Source organism: Gouania willdenowi, chromosome 16 (genome assembly GCF_900634775.1).
Source record: "Gouania willdenowi chromosome 16, fGouWil2.1, whole genome shotgun sequence".
In the NCBI taxonomy this organism is placed as follows: Eukaryota; Metazoa; Chordata; class Actinopteri; order Blenniiformes; family Gobiesocidae; genus Gouania; species Gouania willdenowi.
The window spans coordinates 27,034,842-27,054,404 of record NC_041059.1 but is presented as its reverse complement, the minus strand read 5'-3'; the positions used below and the strand labels follow the sequence as shown (position 1 = coordinate 27,054,404).

The 19,563-nt window shown below is 36.2% G+C and overlaps 1 protein-coding gene across 20 annotated transcripts in view; it reads right to left on the bottom strand.

The window, feature by feature from the left end:
* LOC114477761 (plectin-like) overlaps window positions 1–19,563 on the bottom strand; it is a 171,791-nt gene that overhangs the window by 47,071 nt on the left and 105,157 nt on the right. For 16 of the 20 annotated variants that reach the window (XM_028470324.1, XM_028470338.1, XM_028470326.1 and 13 more), the window contains one exon: window positions 2,623–2,684. In XM_028470324.1, the coding sequence (XP_028326125.1) occupies window positions 2,623–2,684 (62 nt within the window). Of the gene's footprint in view, window positions 1–2,622; window positions 2,685–4,333; window positions 4,692–19,563 lie in introns of those variants that run through there. The other 4 variants (XM_028470328.1, XM_028470329.1, XM_028470331.1 and 1 more) reach the window with 2 other exon arrangements.

Sequence of the window (19,563 nt, the reverse complement as noted above, 5' to 3'; positions counted from 1 at the left end):
GGATGACAATTTGTCTTCCCTAAGTCAAAGGGATCCTCATACGGTGAAAACCATTAGTGCACAATAGACGTGACTTAACTCTCCTTATCTCAAGACCCCTGCCAATTGAAAACAACAAACTCAACGTGTCCTTACTTGTGTCATTCTTCATTGTGTGTCCATTTCCTCCCACAGAAAGCATTTTAATGTTCCTAAAAGAGGACTGATTTATTGAATCTGCTCTGCAGTTCAGCGGTCATTCTACTCCTTATGCAATGTCAGGACATTTAGAGTGGGGGCAAAAGTCAGAGGCCCCTTTCAGCTCTGTCAAGCCCCCCTTAAGTCACTAAATCAGTTTTTATAACCAGCTAAACCTTAGCAGAGCCAACCTCCACCAACATTGATTAAAACATCAGAATTACTATTTCTGTTGGACTAAATAGCAACACTTTCCATTGGAACATTGCTGAGTAACAACTATAATTTTAGAAAGGGTGAGGCCTATAGCAGCAAAACCAATTGCTGAACATTTGATGGTGATGTTTTTTGTTTTTTTTAAACTCACATTTTCTCACATGTTGTGATTGTACTAGAGGTCTGCTCTCTGGATTATTTAACTTGTAAACCCTTACTAATGATAGACCTGGTAATGTAAATATACTGTATGAATCCTGGTCTCAAGCTAAGAAGCCCCATTACTAACCAATGCTCCACTGAGTGAGCCAATAACACCATTACTTAACGTTTGGTCTAAATGTATTCTTTAAAAGCCCAATTATCGGCTTTGCAATGCAACACGACAATAATTTGCATGATGGGTGTCTATACAAACCATTCCTATTGATTCCATTGCTTCCATAGCCAGAACCACTGTGAGGTTCTTGGCTTAGACCAGATTTTAGTCGTTTCAGAGTATGTTAAGTGAGTCCAGATGTGTATGACTCAACCTCCACAATTCATAGAGAAAAAAGAGGAGGGAAAAGGCACTTTAGTTTTTTTTTTTTTCTCATACAGTGGCAGTGTGCACTCATGGAAAGGATAACACTTTCCTCTTGTTTCCATGCCTATAAAAAACTATGAATGGCCCTATGTGTGGAGTTGGTATAAATGTAACACAGAGGTATTCAATTTTGTAAAGTTGTGCTGCCAATGTCTTTGAGGAAAGAAAAATGGCAGAAGCTGGATTATTTTTTTACTGCTCTGAAGGAGGGTGATGGCGTTACAAAAGCTAATTTATCACTCCAAAAGAGGAACTCCAAATGAGGCGAAGCGCTCTGTTTGATCCGAGTCCTTTTCTTGGTTGTTTACCCCGCTGTCTGTGTGAGTGATGATTTGGAGGGCTACTGGGGCCACAACTGTTGACCCCAGAGTGAGGTAGGTGAGAGTAAAGCAGAGCTGATGAACAGTTTACACAGACTCTTAGCTGATGACACATGGGGCCTCTGCATGGTTCGCCTCCCCAACGCAGGACAAAGTGAATGACCGAGTGGGAGGCAATAAATGACCGGCACATGGGTGTTCATCCAGGTGAGGACAGGAAGGTTTGGGTGCACAGTGAACAGATGAGCGATGGATTGCCAGCATTAAAACAATGATGACACATCCCACGAGTTCTGGGAACTGGGAGCATTTCCACACAATGGGCGTGAACTTTAATTAACCTAAAGTTTTGGTACAAATCAAAAAATATGATACATGATGGCTGATTATACACTTTTAGCCAAGTTATTGATAAAATATTTAGCATTTAAGATTAGCTCCTGTAACATTAAGAAACCTTCCAACAGGTATTTTAAGAACACTAAATACTTTCTTTGATGACAGTTTATAATGAATTTCAATTACTTACTATTGCATTTATGCATCATCTGTAGCTGCTTTAGGCTTTGTTTTTTGCTGCCTTCCTCTGAGTGAAAGTAATATTAAGGATTTAAATCAGCAACGATCAAGCTGAGAGGCTGCATGGTTAACTTCTGCATCAAAGGAAAATGTTGACAGTATTTAGTTGTGTCTTTGGGTTTAAATACAACATGTACACCACAACGTCCTTTGCATTGTTTAAAAAAAGAAAAAGAAAAGCCTTTCAAAATAAATCAACTCCAGTAAGTGCTGTTCAAACAATGTCATTCATATTTCCTCATTAAGCAAATATATTCAGTTTTAAATTATTATTATTATTATTATTATTATTATTATTATTATTATTATTATTATTATTATTATTATTATTATTATTATCTTTTAAAGAATAATGCTTGAATTTTAAAATTTCACATGCAAAACTTTCTCTGTGGTTATAAAAGAGCTGCCAACTTAATGGATACTATTAGCCGTACGAACAGTAAGCTACAACTGATATATAACATCTGAACAGCACTTGGAACAGATCTATCTGCAGCCATTCTAAATGCAAACAGGAGCTGCTTGTATTATAACATTATTCCTGGACCACTTTGAAAGGGAAATGGCCAAATGTTCATAAGACATCAAGTATTGTGCAGAATTGTCTTTGTGAAATTAGTCTTTTTGTGTGATTCCATGGGCAATAAAGCATTGGTTTGGTTTCAGTGTGAGCATAAATGTGCTAAGTATGGTACTTTTATTAACTAAAGTTAGGACTTTGAATTTCACAGAGATTCTTACCTTTATTAAGTGTTTGTTCACCCATTTTGTGAAGGTCTTTTTCTGGACTCGATCTCGTTCATCTGCAAAACAGAAACCCAACAGAAACATTAGTGTAGGTCAGATATGGACAACGTTTGCGCCACAAAACTCAGATTATCTGAGCCAAGGTTCACAATATCAGCATTCGTGACAGATCTGAGCTTTAATACTGGAAAAAAAAAAACAAAGGGGTTTGATGTGTTTTTGTTGTGTGTTTTTTGGAAAAATTTTGTAGATTTTTTTTTCTTTTTTTGTGTTTTTAAGTCATTTTTGTGTATTCTTGTTTTATATATTTTTGTGCGTTTCTGTAGTCATGTTGCATATTTTTTTTTTTTTTTTTGATGAAATGTTGTGAATTTGTAGTGTTTTTTTGTATTTTTTATTATATCTGTGCATTAACTTTGGGGGGCGTAAAAAATTAGGCCAAGGGCCGCATGGAGCCGATATCTGGTATAGATGATACCAGAAATAATCCAGTATCTAAAAGTGTAGCTCTGCCATACAGTACATAAACGAAAACTGCACCCCACACTTGTTTGGTTCTTCCAGAACCAGTGGTTTCATGCCTCTTGCACAGGTGCCGGTGCACGTGCCCACAGGCAGCGAAGTCACAACACATCTCACTGTCACTGTGTTCAGATTCACCCTTACTGTCCAGAAACTAGTGTGTTTTCATTGGTCACATCTTCACTGTAATACCACTGTTAACTGTGCTCTCAGAAACAGTTTAGGCATTCAATCACCTTACTCGGAATGCTCTTGGAGCAATTAAATAGTCTCCATAATTGCTACACAAGACATGGCAGGAGCAATACTCAATACATTTTTTTAACAAGAAACAACAAGGTCAGGGCAGAGATTCCACCCTATGAGTCAACAAACCTGACAGTGTTGAGGAGTTTGGGCTAAAAACCGCAAGGTGTGTCCCTGGATTCTGTTGCCAGCACCTTGATTACACCCGTTTCAACGTGTAGAAGTGTACAACATTATTCACTTATAGATAGTATGAACTAAATAGAGCTGCCTGTGTAAAAAAAAAGGATATCATGAAACTATATTTTGCATGGATTTTGATTGCATTTTAAAAGCCTCAAAAGGTTATTTACATGACAACAATGATCAGATGGCATTCTGACAACTCTCATGGTCATAACCTGGGGCTAACACTACTGTAATGCTACATCCAACAAGTCCTCAGCCTTATCAGCTTTAAGAGGACAAAGTCAAGTTCCTAATGGCTAAATGTATAAATTACTTTTAGTCAATTGATGGTGAGATAATCGATAATCGAATTGAGTCTAATGGAATCGAACTGGAAAAATGAATCGTTAAGATTAATCGATGCATCGAAAAAATTGTCAATCATTCACAAAGCCCAAAGTAGTAATGTCTCTGACCAACACGAGGTGAGAAAGCTGCTGATGTATCAGTAAAGGGGAGTGACAAGAGTCACTGTGTGAGGAAAATACTGAACAGTTCAGTCCAACCAGAGTTACTGTAAGAAAAAAAAAATCACTTCGCAAGTACTGTAGTACTCACAAATGGAAATGACTGCATTATATAACATGCAAACAAGTCAAAGATCAGTGTAAAACCTCTCAGGCTCGTAAAGATCTGCAATCTCCTTCTCTCCATGAAAGAAGAACAACTCCCTTATCAGCAGGAACTCATACAGAAACAATACTTGTACCTTTCCTGCCGTCCGTAGCCTTCAGCATCCCATGGTAATAGGCTTCCTCAGAGGGCATCCTCTCTCTGCCAACGCCATCAGAGGAGAAATTCCTCAACCGATGTGGCTGAGAGTTCATGGTTCACTCAAATCGATAATCCTAACTATAAAGAATACCTAACAAGTTGTTCCCTTGCTGGGAACCTTTGCCGTTTCCCTTTCTATCGTTTGTCCCAAAGGTCTCAATCCTGTGGTAGCAATCCTCCCAATGCCTCCCAAACATATGATTCCTCTCCTTTACTTTCCTCTCCAACGGCTCTCTATGGGTTGTTTTTTTTTTCCCCCACACTCCTTTCCTTCCATAAGAAACTGTGCCTCTGGGCTACAAAGTCTGGGCCTATCCTTGTGTGAGATGTGCAAGTGTGTATTTAGTGGTGCTAGTGTGTGAAGGACGCAGCGGGTAGGGCTCAAAACACACCCATTCCTCATGCAGCTCACAAAAAGGGAAGGAGAGGTGTGGCAGCCTCTATCACTTAATCGCTGGGCTTGCGTAAGGATATCTACACAGTCAAAGGGTGCAATAAAAAGCAATAAAGGATTGGTGGCAATGGCTTTTAATGCTTATTTACCATGAGAGAACAATAAATGACAACACACATCCAAAAGTAACACTAATATAGCCTAAAGAACCAACAAAGAAGCAACGGTTTCACTCATAACCACATGTAGACTGATGCAGACATTTCTGGTTAATCGCTGCTGATCCAGCTCAGGCGTTTCTAGGTATTAGAGCTTAAAAAAAATAAAAAAAATCCAGAGATGGAGAATGTGATAGTTTTAGGATGGGCTGGTGACTGTGGTGACTGTGTTGACCACACCTTAAATGCCACTGACTCACTGGGATGTGCAACAGTTTACAAATGGGTGAAAGTTCCACGCTAGTTTTTCAGCTCAGTTAGACATTTGGTGGAATTTGGTGTTTTGCACATTTAGATTTATAGTCATGTGCTCTAAAGACTATACCACACACATATAGATGATACCAACGAACATGTATCACAGCTTAGCCCAGCTACATCCCCTCAACAAAATTATATGTCTCTCCATCGGAGTGTTTGGAACTGAACCAAGGCACAGTTCTAGGATCAAATCTACAAGTTTTTACAAATAATCAGATTTCTAGGTCAAAACTGTTGTACATGTGTTCTCCTGACCCCAAACATAATAGTAATATCTTAATAACTTCTTTTGTCCCTCTACTGTAATCCCAAGAGCTGCCTACGCCCTTTAGAAAAGTTCACTCCAGCCCCTTGAACTCAAAGCTCTGGATTTATTGAGGTTATCTTTACAGTTGTATCTAACATTTCACAATGGTTCTCCATTATGGTCCCTATAAATCTTCTGCAGTGTATCCTGACAGCAACGCTTGAGACACAGTGTGTTCCTGCATGAGCTAAATCCTGCCTATTCTGTCGTTGCATGGATCAGTCTCTCAATTCCCCTTCTTGACTGATGTCTCTCTTCTCTTTTCTTGCAGGGTATTAAGGGCTGCCTGTGTGAACATGAGTGCTTTTAATGTGTTAGGACAAGTGTGTGTGGATGTGTGTGTGTGTGTGTGTCTTGACTCATTTAGAGCCACGTTAGCAAATTTAGAGACACACCTTTGTAGCTCCATTAAATGTCAAGGCAGGCTAAGGAATTAGGGTGTGGTATGTGGGTGGGTGAAAAAAGACAGAAGAAACCACTGATAGAGTTTGATTGCTAAGTGCAAACATACAAAGCTCATAGACAGGGAATGACTTTCAGATTGGAGCAGATAAACAACAGCTCCTGATGAAAGTCTAAACCTTTTGTAGGAACCCAAGTGAGAAGTAGCAACGTGAGACATCTTAGTCACTAGTTCTTTTCCTCATAAAAGAAGACATATCATTAAGATCTCTGAGTACTTACTACACTCTGACCTCGACTTACCTAATCAAAAACAGCTGCACTCCTTAGGCCTTTTTTTTTTTTTTTTACATGAACAGAGGAAGTGTGGCACAAAACGAGAGGTTAGGACTTGCTTTACAATTGATATGCACGAGTAAAGCTGGGCGATATGAACCAAAAATCATATCGCAAATTGGTGATATACAATATAAATCTTGATAGTTTTAATTCAAATAAAGTCTTAGCAGAAAGACTGTTCAGAGTTAAATTTGCTGATGCAAAATGCAACACAGGCTAAAATAACATTACGGTGCTTTTAGATTGGTAAAAAACAACAACAACTGTATCACATGTATCACAGACATTGGCAACTAGCAGCTCCAAAAGTAAATGCATAAAATGACAGCAAAAAATACACAACATTATTACAAAAACGTACAGATAAACGAAGGAATATACAAAAGAACAACAAAAATAATGAAACGGACACAAAAGGAGAAAAAAATACACCATGGGGCAACAAAAATACAAGAACAACATACATACCAACATTTTCTGTATTACCAAAATAGAAAACTGGATATATCTTGAATATCGATATATTGCCCAGGCCTTTGTTTTTAAAGAATTTCAGGCTGACCTTACAATGTAGTAATATTTACAATAAAGCTCTAGGTATTAGCATTCTGACTCAAACAGCTAAAAGGTTTCTTGCTTTTCCAGAGAAAGGCTTGAACCGGCAACCCTCCGATTACAAGCCCAGCGTCTTTAATCACTAGGCCACCCCCCCCTAATAATAATAATAATAATAATAATAATAATAATAATAATAATAATAATAATAATAATAATAATAATAATAATAATAATAATAATAATAGTTATCATTTCCCAAACACTGTTTACTTTGTTGTGAAAAAAAGGGAAGATGTTAATGAATATGACCCTTAAGCAGCACCACACCTTACGGAAAGGAATGCCCATAAAACTGTGAGTAGTGTAATCACACCCATGTTTATCACATCCTTCATTCCGTTAAGTGTGAAACGTTACCTTCCAAAGATTACACCATATTATCCACACCTACAGCTTGGTAGCTACTTTCATTTAAATTTAATTCATAGCCACCTCAGTAGCTATAAATTAAATTTAAATTGCTATGTTTACAGGAGACGTCTTAATAAAGCTGCCTATTTACTGTGACGCTAGCTCAATGAGCTAATGGTTTTAAATATAATTATACAGATTTTGCAGTTAGCACACACCTGTTGTATTTTGTTTCAAATTCTTCTTGGTTGAAGGAACATTTTCTGCTATATTAATTCAGTAACCTGTCGTTGTGAAATCTTATTTTTGGATGAATTTTGGGTGAATTGTCGCTTAGCATTGAGTGCAACGTCAAGTATTGGGTGAATTGGTAGGTGTTTATTTGGTTGCACATATATAATTGATTAAACTGAAGAGGGAATCAATCCACAGCAGAAGGACTCAGACACTGCATGTGTCTCCCTCTGCATGTCAGGGTAATTTATACACCTGGATTAAATATCTACATGCAATTGTAGCCTTTGGTTTATTGGTGAATATTGAAATGTTATGTTTTTGAATGAATGTTTCAAGGACACAAAACAGTTTTTGTGTGACTTACTCAATTTAATGGCGATTAGATTAGATTTTTCTTTGTTACATGAATTCAATCCTGAGACATAAATTGGGAGGCAATAGTTGGAAAATAAGATTTGTGACATCATCTTAGCTGAAACATGTGGCATTTGTGTTCAGCTTGCATGTTTTGGGGATAAGGGAGGAGCAAAAAGTAGTAGTACTCTAACTCATGCATGGTAATGTCCATTACACACTGCCAAAGGGATATTTCATGGATTAAAAGTTGTGCCAAACATGCAAAAATGGGTGAGATTTAATTTCTCGCGGAGTGATGGGAAACACCAGAAACAAACCAGAACAAAAAGGGCATTAAGTGAATCACTGTTTTCCCTGTCTGCTGGTGAAACACAAGAAATCACAGTAGGAATGAAGTAAAGACACTTCTGAAATTAGGGCTGGGTGGTATACCAATTCATACCGAATACCGGTATATATTTTTGTTATGATATGAATTTTGAATATACCTCCTTACCGGTGTATTTGATTACACAACTTTCGGGACACTACGCTGCCCCGCGTTTCAGACCGGTCCCTTTTTAACGTTGCACTTCTAAATAGGAAGGTAAACTCCTATAACGTAGGAGGTGGAGCTGCCAACAAAACGCTACTTTATTCACCGTAAGAAACCACCACACCACTGAGTATGCAGCATTTAAAGCTAGAAATAAAGCTAATGCTAAAGCTAAGCTAGCACGGCAAAGAGCCATTGGGCTGCTGTTGCAAACTGGTATTACTATTAGTGTGGAACACCTGATTATGCATGAAAAAAAAAAAAAATACCGTCATATACCGTGAAACCGTTAGAATTTTGAAAAATACCGTCATATACTGTACATTTTTGGTCATACCGCCCAGCCCTAAAATATAAGAAATGTTATTTTGGACATTCGACAGGATTCCTAATCTCACAATGCAATTCAAGGAACTTGAATGTTAACAAATACATTGTTTGTGATGAAATCCGAAACAATCTTGTGAGCCGCAACTCCATCCTTCAACATTTGTGACGTGCCATTTAAAAACCAGGAACAACTCGGGCATGAGAGAAACTGAGAAAAATGACAAATCCCTGCATTTTCTGGGAAATATGTGACTTTGTTGCGTGTGCAAGTTATGAAGAAAGCACTCCATGCTTCAAATAATCGTATTGAAGGTTTCAAAACGGTAAACTTTGTCTTTGTTTGGTGGGTAAAGACAACAGCTGATAACATACCAGCTTTTGTTATTCGTTTGGGCCAATAAACTGCATATTGAAGTAAAACACATGGCTACTTAAGCATCTATTCTGATTACGAGTCCGACAAACGCTGCTTCAGGTATGAAAATCAAAACAATCAACAGTTGTGTCTCATTGTAGAAACATGAGCTTCCTTCTCATCCTCTTCCTCACCATCACTTCTTTTACCACAGAAATAATCGATGTAAGATGGTATTCCGTGCTCTTCCTGCTATTTCCTAATCACCCTGTGATTTCCTGCTACATGCTTAAAATATCTCTGTGTGAGCCTCAGGAGATCAAGTTACTCTAGATTCCTCATTTTTCCCTCTCACCTAATGCTATGCGAGCACGTGGTACTTCCTTCACCCACTACTCTTTCCAAGCGTCTTTGTGAATGCGTAAAGAATTGGAAACTCGAGAGCCGTTGCCATGGAGACATATACAAAACACACATCCCCACGTGTATTTGCGGTCAGCGTTGAGTCATTGAGGTATTTTCAGTCATGCAGTCAGAGCACTGACCCGGATAGGAAGCATTTGATGCGGGGGAAAAACCCCTGTTCTCCATGAGTCACACTGCAATGAGGTACTTTGAACACAAGGGGGCGACAGAGTAAAATCATTATCTATTTCTCTACACTCTCTTTACTAATTTTAATACATAAACTGACTTTCTTTTCATACTTCACGACTAAGCTAGATTCCCATATTACAATGTTTTACATGCAGCTATAGGCTACAGATGGTTTAAATCCTTGTCTTGAATTAAATATAATAATAATAATAATAATAATAATAATAATAATAATAATAATAATAATAATAATAATAATAATAATAATAATAATTAATAATAATAAATTTAGGACCAAATTCACAGTAAATATTATTGGGGGAAAAACATGCCACATTAATTATATAGGGTTTTTTTTTTTTTTTTCTAGTGTCTAGTGCAGACGTGCAACTGGCGGACCCCGAAGTAAACATACAGAAATACACAAAATGACAGTAAAATAAAAACAAAAATCAAAATCACTCCAAAAACACAAAATGACTACAAAAATAGCCAAAAATCTATAAAACAATTAAACTACAAAAACTAAAAGCCATTAAGAAAAGGCAATTTTCGTTAAATTTACGTTTTCCCATGTTGTTTATGAATTAAAAAAAATCTAACTAATGTCACCATTTATTTTGAAATGTGACTAATTACAATTATGAAATCATACTTACTATAAGTTAAAATGCGAGACTTTTGAAACATTGATTTAAGATATTTTAATGACAATCAAGGCCTTATTATTAGATTCATTAATTTAATACTATTTAAGACTTTTTGAGGATCCACATGAACATTGTATTTTATTTGGTGGCATCATTTGTCATTTTCTTAAGATTACTATGCATCCATCCATTTTCTGTCCCCAGTGCTACGCCTAATACGTATATATGCATACGATGAACTATCTCTGTTTTATTTCTGGATTTGTCATTACTTAGGGCAAAAAATGTACAATTTATGCAGTGTTCATCATAAGCCATACAAACAATGTATGGATGTTAATGATGAAACAATCTGCTTTTGTTTAATTTGATTTTAATCCTGATACTTTGTTGCCGATGCGCTTTATATTGCGATTCTAATTTTTCATTTATTGCAATTTAATAGTAACAATTATCACAATTAGTTTGAATAGTCCCCATTCAAACACAAAAGTTGAATCATACTTTTTAAGAAACAATACATGAGTCACATTTCCAAGAAATAAATGTATTTCAACTGAAAATGAAAGTGTGCTACATTGTTAACCTATGAATACGTAGAGATGGTAAAAAAAAAAAAAAAAAAAAAAAATCATGATTATCATTTTTTTTAAAGTTGCGATATAGAATAATCTATAGTTTTCACTGCCTCTAATACATATCTAATGATTAAAATTGTAATAACAAGAGAGATGAATAATAGACTAAATCTTTGTCCTGTTCCACTTAACGTTGAATAATAAAAACAAACACATGCAACATTATGTAACCTAAAACTACAACCACAAATCTACATTTGAAACCAATTCCTCTCTCCACGTGTTACGCGAAAACATTAAGAGTAATAGTTACAATCCCTCCTCCCCACCCGGTCTGAACTTAAAGCTCCGTCACTCACCATAATAACGCGTGTGCGTGTGCAGGTGTCTGCAATGCACTGCGGACATGCTGTAGCCTTCCAACGAACTATTCTTCTCTGTGTTATTAAACCTATTAGACAAGCAGCAGAGCACAATGATGAGAAGAACATACACTGTAGGTACGACAGGTGACACAGGTGGCAGCCACCTAATGTGCCCCGCCCACTATTTGTGAACAGGCCCCAAAAGAGACTGGCAATTCAACATAACTTCTATTCAGTGACTCAGTACATTCATATTTGACTGGTTCACTATACTATAATAGCATTCTGTTCAAACACTTTAAAAACCTTTTAACCTGAGTTAAACCAAAGCAAACACACACACAAATCCTCTTTAAACAAGCAACATTTCTTTCGCTTAGATTACAGTCACATAAATCCATTATACACTGTAAACCCAGACGTTCAGGGTCATTAAATAGAATCAATAGTTTATATTCAAAGTTATAGAAAAAGTTCCACTCAATTATGTCAAGTTGGTGTAACATTATTTGAGTACATGGAACTATATTTTAAGTATAACTTAAAAACACAACTTAAAGTAATTAAGTAATTACATGCTAAGAATGATAGAAGTCCTGTTATTTCTGCTGTTTCAAATAGGGATTATTTAAAAATGAACTTAATTCTTATGACACTTTAATTTTACTGATATCAAAAACCTTTTAAGTTCTGGAAAATTTTGACTTTTAAGTTAATTAACTTAAAAAAAAAATGGAGGCAATCAAATCACTCTTCTTTTTTCCCTGACAAACTTCATTTTACATTTGCTAAAAAGAGGCTTTTTAAAGCCTGTGGGTGTTTTTGTGTGCTTGACACATGTAAGTAGTCCTAACGCAGCCCTGAAGCGCCACGCATTGAGTTTGTAACAAATTGTTTTTCTCAATGGCTTTCTTCTTCACACGAAACGCCACCTTTGCTCCATAACCTCCAGGAGCAAATATAAACAATCAACCCCGTCTGTGCTAAGGTTCTCATGTCGAGCAGGATGAAACAGTATCCTCTGTCTGACACATGCACCTTCTGTCGCAGATTAACTTTAAAATGTGCCCATTTACGACGGGGCACAGCTGAGCTGCTCCAGAGTTTCATTTAAAATAAAGGAAGACAGAGAAGACATGGGTGACATTTTTAAAGGGCCATTAAGAAATGTCACAAACAATATCATTTATATTTCAATCATTTTATCTACCTTTAGACAATATATAATGCTTTTAAACATGGTTGATGACATTATCTGGTTAGTATTAAACTATGAAACAATACTGGATGTAATGTACATAGATGGTCTGGTCGTGCGAGTCACTTTTGTATCTCAGCCAAACAGGAACAAGGAAACCACAGGGTAAATAGGTCCGAGCTACAGATAAGAGCAAACAAGTCAGACACCTGGATAAGATAGAGTGGGTGTGGGCACAAATAGATATTGTTGAAATCTGGCATCTTCTAACTTTGCTACACTTGATCACATGACCAGAAGTGACCAGATAAACCTTAATAAAGTGTTGGTAACTCTGGCATAGTACTGATTAGCAGAGATGGGCAACTGTTATTACAACGTCTGATCAGCATTTAGAATAATGACCAATCTGAGCATAAATACAGGAGAGAACAAAGTGTATTTGTTGTAATTAAGAACATTCTTCTTGAATTTATTGTGTTTTTGTTGTTATTTTGTGTGTTTTTAGAGTCATTTGGGCGGTAATACGGTAATACCTTATACCGCGGGGTTATAAAAATAGCAACGGTATAAGTTTCAATACCGTCATTTAAATAAAAAAGAATGCAATACACTTATATAGGAGATAAAGATTAAATATAAAATATAATTTATTTAATGCCTAAACATGACTCTATGTCCAGGAGCACTTATGTGTTGACAGCACCGCTGAATCAACTAGATTACATTTAAATCAATGTAAATCACGCGACCGCAAGTAATCTCCCCTCAAGCATTGTGACTTGCGTGATTTGAGCGAAGAGGTCAAAGTGGAAAAACGTGAACTTTTCAAGCGAATTCAAGCGTCCTTCACTGTCTGTAGAGCCGCGGCAGTAGCCCCTCCCTCCCGCTACAGTGAGACGACAACAGACTGAGGCTTCCTCAACTTACCGAGGCAAAATGAAAGCAGTGAACTACATTCTGAGTGAGCTCATCCTTTAGTAACTCCGTAAGTTGATCATTTAAACCTTAAAAGCAGCACTGTTAATGATGAATGCTGTAAACGTACGGCTCCGTACACACACACACATTTTTTAATTAGTCACGGTAATACCGTATGCCACGGTAAAATAGGGAGGAGGTTTGACGGTATCAAAATTTGAATACCGCCCAAGGCTAGGCATTTGTGTATTTTAGTTGTTGTTTGTGTGTTTTTGGAGTCATTTTACGACTTTTGTAGCTGTCTTGTGTGATTTTAGAGTCACTTTGTGTAATTGTGTTGTCATTTTTTTAGCCATTTTGTAACTTTCTCTACTTTTGGAGTCATATGTATTTTTGGTGTTGTTTTCTATATATTCTGTTTATTTATGGAAGGGAGCTTGAAGTAAAGCTGTGTGTTGTTACTGTTGTTTTATGTATATTTCTCTTATTTCGTGTGTTTTTTGAGTAATTCTGTGCGTATACTTTGGGGGACGCACACAATTAGACCGAGGTCCGCATGTGGTCTCCCAACCACCAGTTGCCCATGTCTGGTATACAGTAAGAACTTAGGAGTGTGGAAACATGTCTACTGGACTTCACAGGGCAGAAATGTCAAAAAAAAAAAAAGTCTTCCATCGTCCCAAGCTTGGACTCCAAGCGGAGAAATAAATCAACCTAACATGAACAGCCTGTTGGAAACTATTCCCACAGGGGGAAAAAAGAGAAAAACCTCCATCCAAACCCACTTGTTTTTATAATGACTCATGGTAAACGGTTCAGTAGCAGTGAGCACAGAGTTGTCATGGATTAATGAATTTATTTATTTATTTATTTTTAGGATGGATGTGCATTTCACAGTACAGAAAGAGATAATAAATAAAAAAAGAGGAGGAAATGCCTATGAGAGGCTCCGGGAATGATGCAGGATTTTCCACAAACCAAAGCCGCAGTCCTGCGTAGTAAGAGATTACAACTACTCACATTACTATAATTGAGTTGTTTTCATGGGTACTTGTACTTTTTTGAGTATATTTTGAAATCAGTCATTTTACTTGTACTTAAGTACGTTTTAAATAAGTAAAGCAGTTAATTACATTTCTACACCCAACCCTTACTGAGTAAATTATTATTTTTTTTGTTTTAAAATGATCAACGGTCATAGTAAAACTACAAAAAACTAAATGACCAGACTACAATCAAATGCATCGTGTCACATTATAACCGACCAATCAGATTAAACGCAATGCAAACCACTTTCTCAGTTTTAGAGTTCATAAATTGAGCTATACTTTTATTTACTTTATTTTTTTAGCTTTTTTTTTTTTTTTTTTTAAACTTTGAATTGAATTCATTGGTGTTGTGTTATTTCAAAAAAACCTTTTAATACAGTTGCCTTTGTGGAAAATAAATTAAATTCCAATTGCGCAAGATTTAATCTCTTCCTTTTTAAGTTCATACATGTTCACTGTATGCAAGGGAACTGTATCAAGCTTTATTACCAAAAATAAATGTGGGGGGTGAAAGTAACTAGTTTATTTGAGCTACTTTAAATCAAGTAACAGTACTTTTAGTTGAGTAAGTTATATCAGTACTCTTTACACCTCTGCAAACAGGATGTTATACTTTACGTTCTAACCTCTAAAAGTCTGCTGTGAAATATTTATATGGCTAAACATTCTGTGCATGAGAACGAGCCATTCCCGTGTTCGTAGAACCACGCTACAGTATATCCGACTGGGCCTCTGGGGGGTTGACAGGAGCAGATGAAAGGTCAGTGATGTGGTGAAGCTCATGTGTGGCTCAAATAGTATTTATTTACATTACACTTCACCTCGGCCACGCACCAAGACCTTTCCAACAACCCAGTTTCACAGTTAAGAAGAATGCCTGCCTCCCTGTTCCCACCTTCCACACGCATGATTCGGTTACTACAACTGCTCTTCAGGAGCGTCTCCTCGCTCATTTCTGTAAATTTGAGTTTAAGTCAAAGGCCAAGTGACTGGATGAGAGGGCAGGGCTGTCATCATGGAGAAAAGAGGGACAGCTAGAAAACGTTAGAGCTGCATTTCAGGCAGCAGCTGCAATAACTCCTCCCGAGCGCAGACAATAAAATGTCATCCCACAACAGAGAGCATGAGATGACTGAGTTATAAAGTCATCAAGTAGAAGCAGTCCAATATGGTTAGCGGTAGGGCTGCACAATTATTCAAATTTTAATAGTGGCCACAATTTTGGTTGCTTGGATTAAATTAACCTGATCGTCGGCAATATTTACATTTAAAAATATGGGCTCTGCACTCGATAATAATGTATTTATTCAGTTAGCATTTGGTACATTTTAAATTCTTTTGTTATTTTTTGTATATTATTTTTTTGTATAATTCTTATTTAAAGCTTCATTTTGCAGTGTAAACTGTACACATGTTTGTTTAAAAGTAGTATAATGAAAATTGATTTTTTTTCTTAACAAGATAAATATTGTGATTAGGGGTGGGTACCTCACGATACCATACACGATACAAAGCTGACGATAACGATTATCTCACGTTATGACGCTACTGCAATTATCAATATATTGGTCAGAAATCAATCTACGATAATCTATGACATAAAAAAAAAAAAAGATTAAGTGAAAAAATACTATTTTTATTTCATATCTCTGAAAGAGAGTACGTTGAAAAAGTGTGCTATGAACAGTGACACTATTTTAGTACAACATTTCCGTAAATAAGGGTCAACATACCAATGTAAACGAATAAGTATCTCCAATAGTGCTTTCTGTAAACAAAAAATAGGGTCTTTCTTACCAGTGACACCATTATAGTGCAATATTGCTGTAAACAATATATTGGTTCCTTGAACAAACAGTGACAAAATTTCTGTGAAGACCTACCTGCACGTTTTAGTGAAAAAGAAAAGGTTTTGAAAATAATTAAATAAATCTTAAATAAAAAAATAAAAAAATAAAAAAATCAATAAAATAAAATAAAATGAATCGATACTTAGCGCAAGAATATCGATAATCGATCATATGCAAAAATTATCGCGATATATTGCCATATTGAGATATCGTCACACTCCTAAGTGTGATTATAATCGTGATGACAATACTAATCAAAATAATCATGATTATGATTTTCATAATTATCGTGCAGCTCTAGTTAGTAGTATTTATTACCTATATATGGATTGATAGGTTATATGGTGTATTTATTAAGGGGGGGTAAGCTACATCTGTGGCTACAGCTGTCCAACAGAAGCATGGCTGTCAAACTTAACACCACCACCTAATGATTTATTTTTACACAGTTACATGAGGCAACATGGGGGAAATGTGTCTTACCCAACCCAATAATCACAGTCAGTAGGTTTAAGCAACAGTTGGACAGACAAACATTTAGACATTTAATGACATGAGACTTATTGGTAAATTGTTATGAGTCAAACATGTTTTGTGTTACTGATTAAAGGGTATGTTGAAATAAAAACAAACGAGACAGTCCTTGTTTCAGACATAATAGTGTCGTAATATGGTAAAACCTTAATAATTTCAAATAAGTTTGTGGAAAAACTGCTCTTCTCATTGTTTGCATTGTTTAGACTGAAAAAAAACTAGCATGCTTATGTTATGATTATGAAGTCATTCTGTAAAGCACTTTCCAATGCATTGTTATTGTTACTTTAAACAGCAATTTAGCTAGCTAGCCATCAAGCTAACATACAGAATGTTTGAAGTTATCGATCATGTTTTTGCTTTGTGCTCTTTTGCTTCATGGTTTGGTAAATCACTAATGACCTGTGAGTACATGAAAGCAGCACCAAACCAGAAGTCTGTAAAATAAAAATAAATTGTTGTGCTAGCATGCTAATCTATAATTGTCACTGAGAAAATGAGTCAAGATTGAGAGTCATCGCCTGGCTTTGGATCTTTATGGTTTATTTAACGCAGCTTTAACAATATTTCACCTATTTACCCATGACAAAGATGGGAAAGTGAAAGTTGATAACAATTAAATATTTAGCCACGTTTGAGACGTTTCTCTAAAAACGCAGACTTTCCAAAAAGACATTTACTAATACAAGATGACATAGTGATCAACATCCCCTGCCAAAAAAAAAAAAAAAAATGGAACAAGGGCAATAACTACGGAAAAAAAAATTGTGCGCTTCTCATTTTCGAATTCCGTCAAGATATTGATACCCTGAAGCCACACATCAGATTTGGTTATCCTATCTTGAACAGTTTCTGAGAAAATCTGTCCCAATTAACTCAGAAAGACTGACGCACGAACGAAACCCATACCTATATCCCCCTTCCTCTTTGTGGCGGGGGATAATAATCCATCATGGCCAGTTCCGTGTAGCCAAACTAACTGTTCTGTACATGGTGGATCATGGATAATCTCTTTTGTAATACTATCTGTAAGTATAAAAGCTGCCATCACACCCTTTGGGAACTGGCAGTGTTTCCAACCAAGCAGGTGTCCTAAACCTCTAAAATGGTGATTCCCCAATTGTGGGCAGCGGTCACCTTGTGGGTCTAAAAAGTGCCACATTTGGGCTGTGAGACCCTGTTTAGCAACTAATTTGGAAGAAAAAAATATTTTTGATAGAAATTTGCACTTAAGCATTGATAGACAGGATAAATATATTGAAAATGGTGATATAGGCCAATATATTTGCTTTATCTGTCATATATATTAATTCAGCTAAAAATATTCTGATCATAAAGACCTAAAAAACATGATCAAGCACATAACCAGCCAACAATCACTGTCACAGTGATTGTTGGCTGGTTAAACACTGCAGGCTTCTCTCAGCCTGCAGTGCAACTAAAGGAATGTTCAGGTCGGTGGAATCGGGCCTGAAATTTCTGCTCATCTTTTAAATCCTGCAGGTCATGCAATCATCCAACCTGCACACAGAGACCTGATGTTACCTCTGACAGAGGCTCTGTGCATATAGACTAAACCTGTTTCAAGGTTACACATCACTAATGCATAGGGTAAACATGCCACACGTGGAGCTGCATGGTGTGTGGCAGCTCACCTCTGTGCTTAGTAATGTGACCTCTCTAGTACACTCTCAAAAGCAATAAAAGTGAATAAATATAGACACAAAGTCCAGGCAACTTAGCATACAGTATTTGTAACAGCAAAATATGCTTATCTGAAATGCTGCTTGAGTATGGGGCACCGACTGTAAAGTTGCACATGCTAAAATAAACAGCAACATTTAGCAAGAAACCACATTTAAAAAAGCTTTGTGAATTTTTTATTTTTATGTTACGGTACTTTTGATCACAATTACAGCAATAATTGTGAGATTTGTGATATTTTTCCTCTCGTAAAAATATAATGTGAATGTGAAATCTAAATCTAAATGCTAAATCTAAATGTTAAATGGTAAATGTTGAATCTAAGTCTAAATGTTAAATGCTAAATCTAAACAGTGACCTTGGATATTAGCTAAATATTTAGTTTCACCCGTGACATTTAGATTAAATATTTACATTTAGATTTAGAGTTATCATTTAGATTTATAATCAACATTTATATTTAAATGTAAAATTTAGATTTAACATTTTGATTTAGATTAAAAAAAAAATAGATTTAACATTGACATATTTTTACGATATTATTAAATATTGCTGTAAATCACAGGTTTTTTAAACACGGTTTGTTGCTTAATGTTGCAAAAAGTTGGTGTTTATTTTAGCATGCGCAACTTTACAATCGGATCCCCATACTTGAGTGACTTTTTTTGGGGACTTTTGTGTGACCACATATTTTTGACAAGTAGATGGAGCAGATTAAGGAGTGCTGTGTGATATAGACATCAATAATTAAAAATTAAAAATAAAACAAAAGCTTCACGCATGAATCTTCTGCTCCAAACCTCACCCTGAATAAATCACTGGAATATTGGCTTCATATCTTGTTTCCTAACCTTTGGATCAGGCCATTGTTAATGTTTTAAACATAAATAAAGATATCTGTAATAATCTGTCATCTTTTTCTCGTCTAGGCGAGCAAAAAAAACAACAACTGTGAACTATATTCTTTGACAGACCAGAGCAAAGCCTTCATCATTCTGGCTGAATACCAGCAACT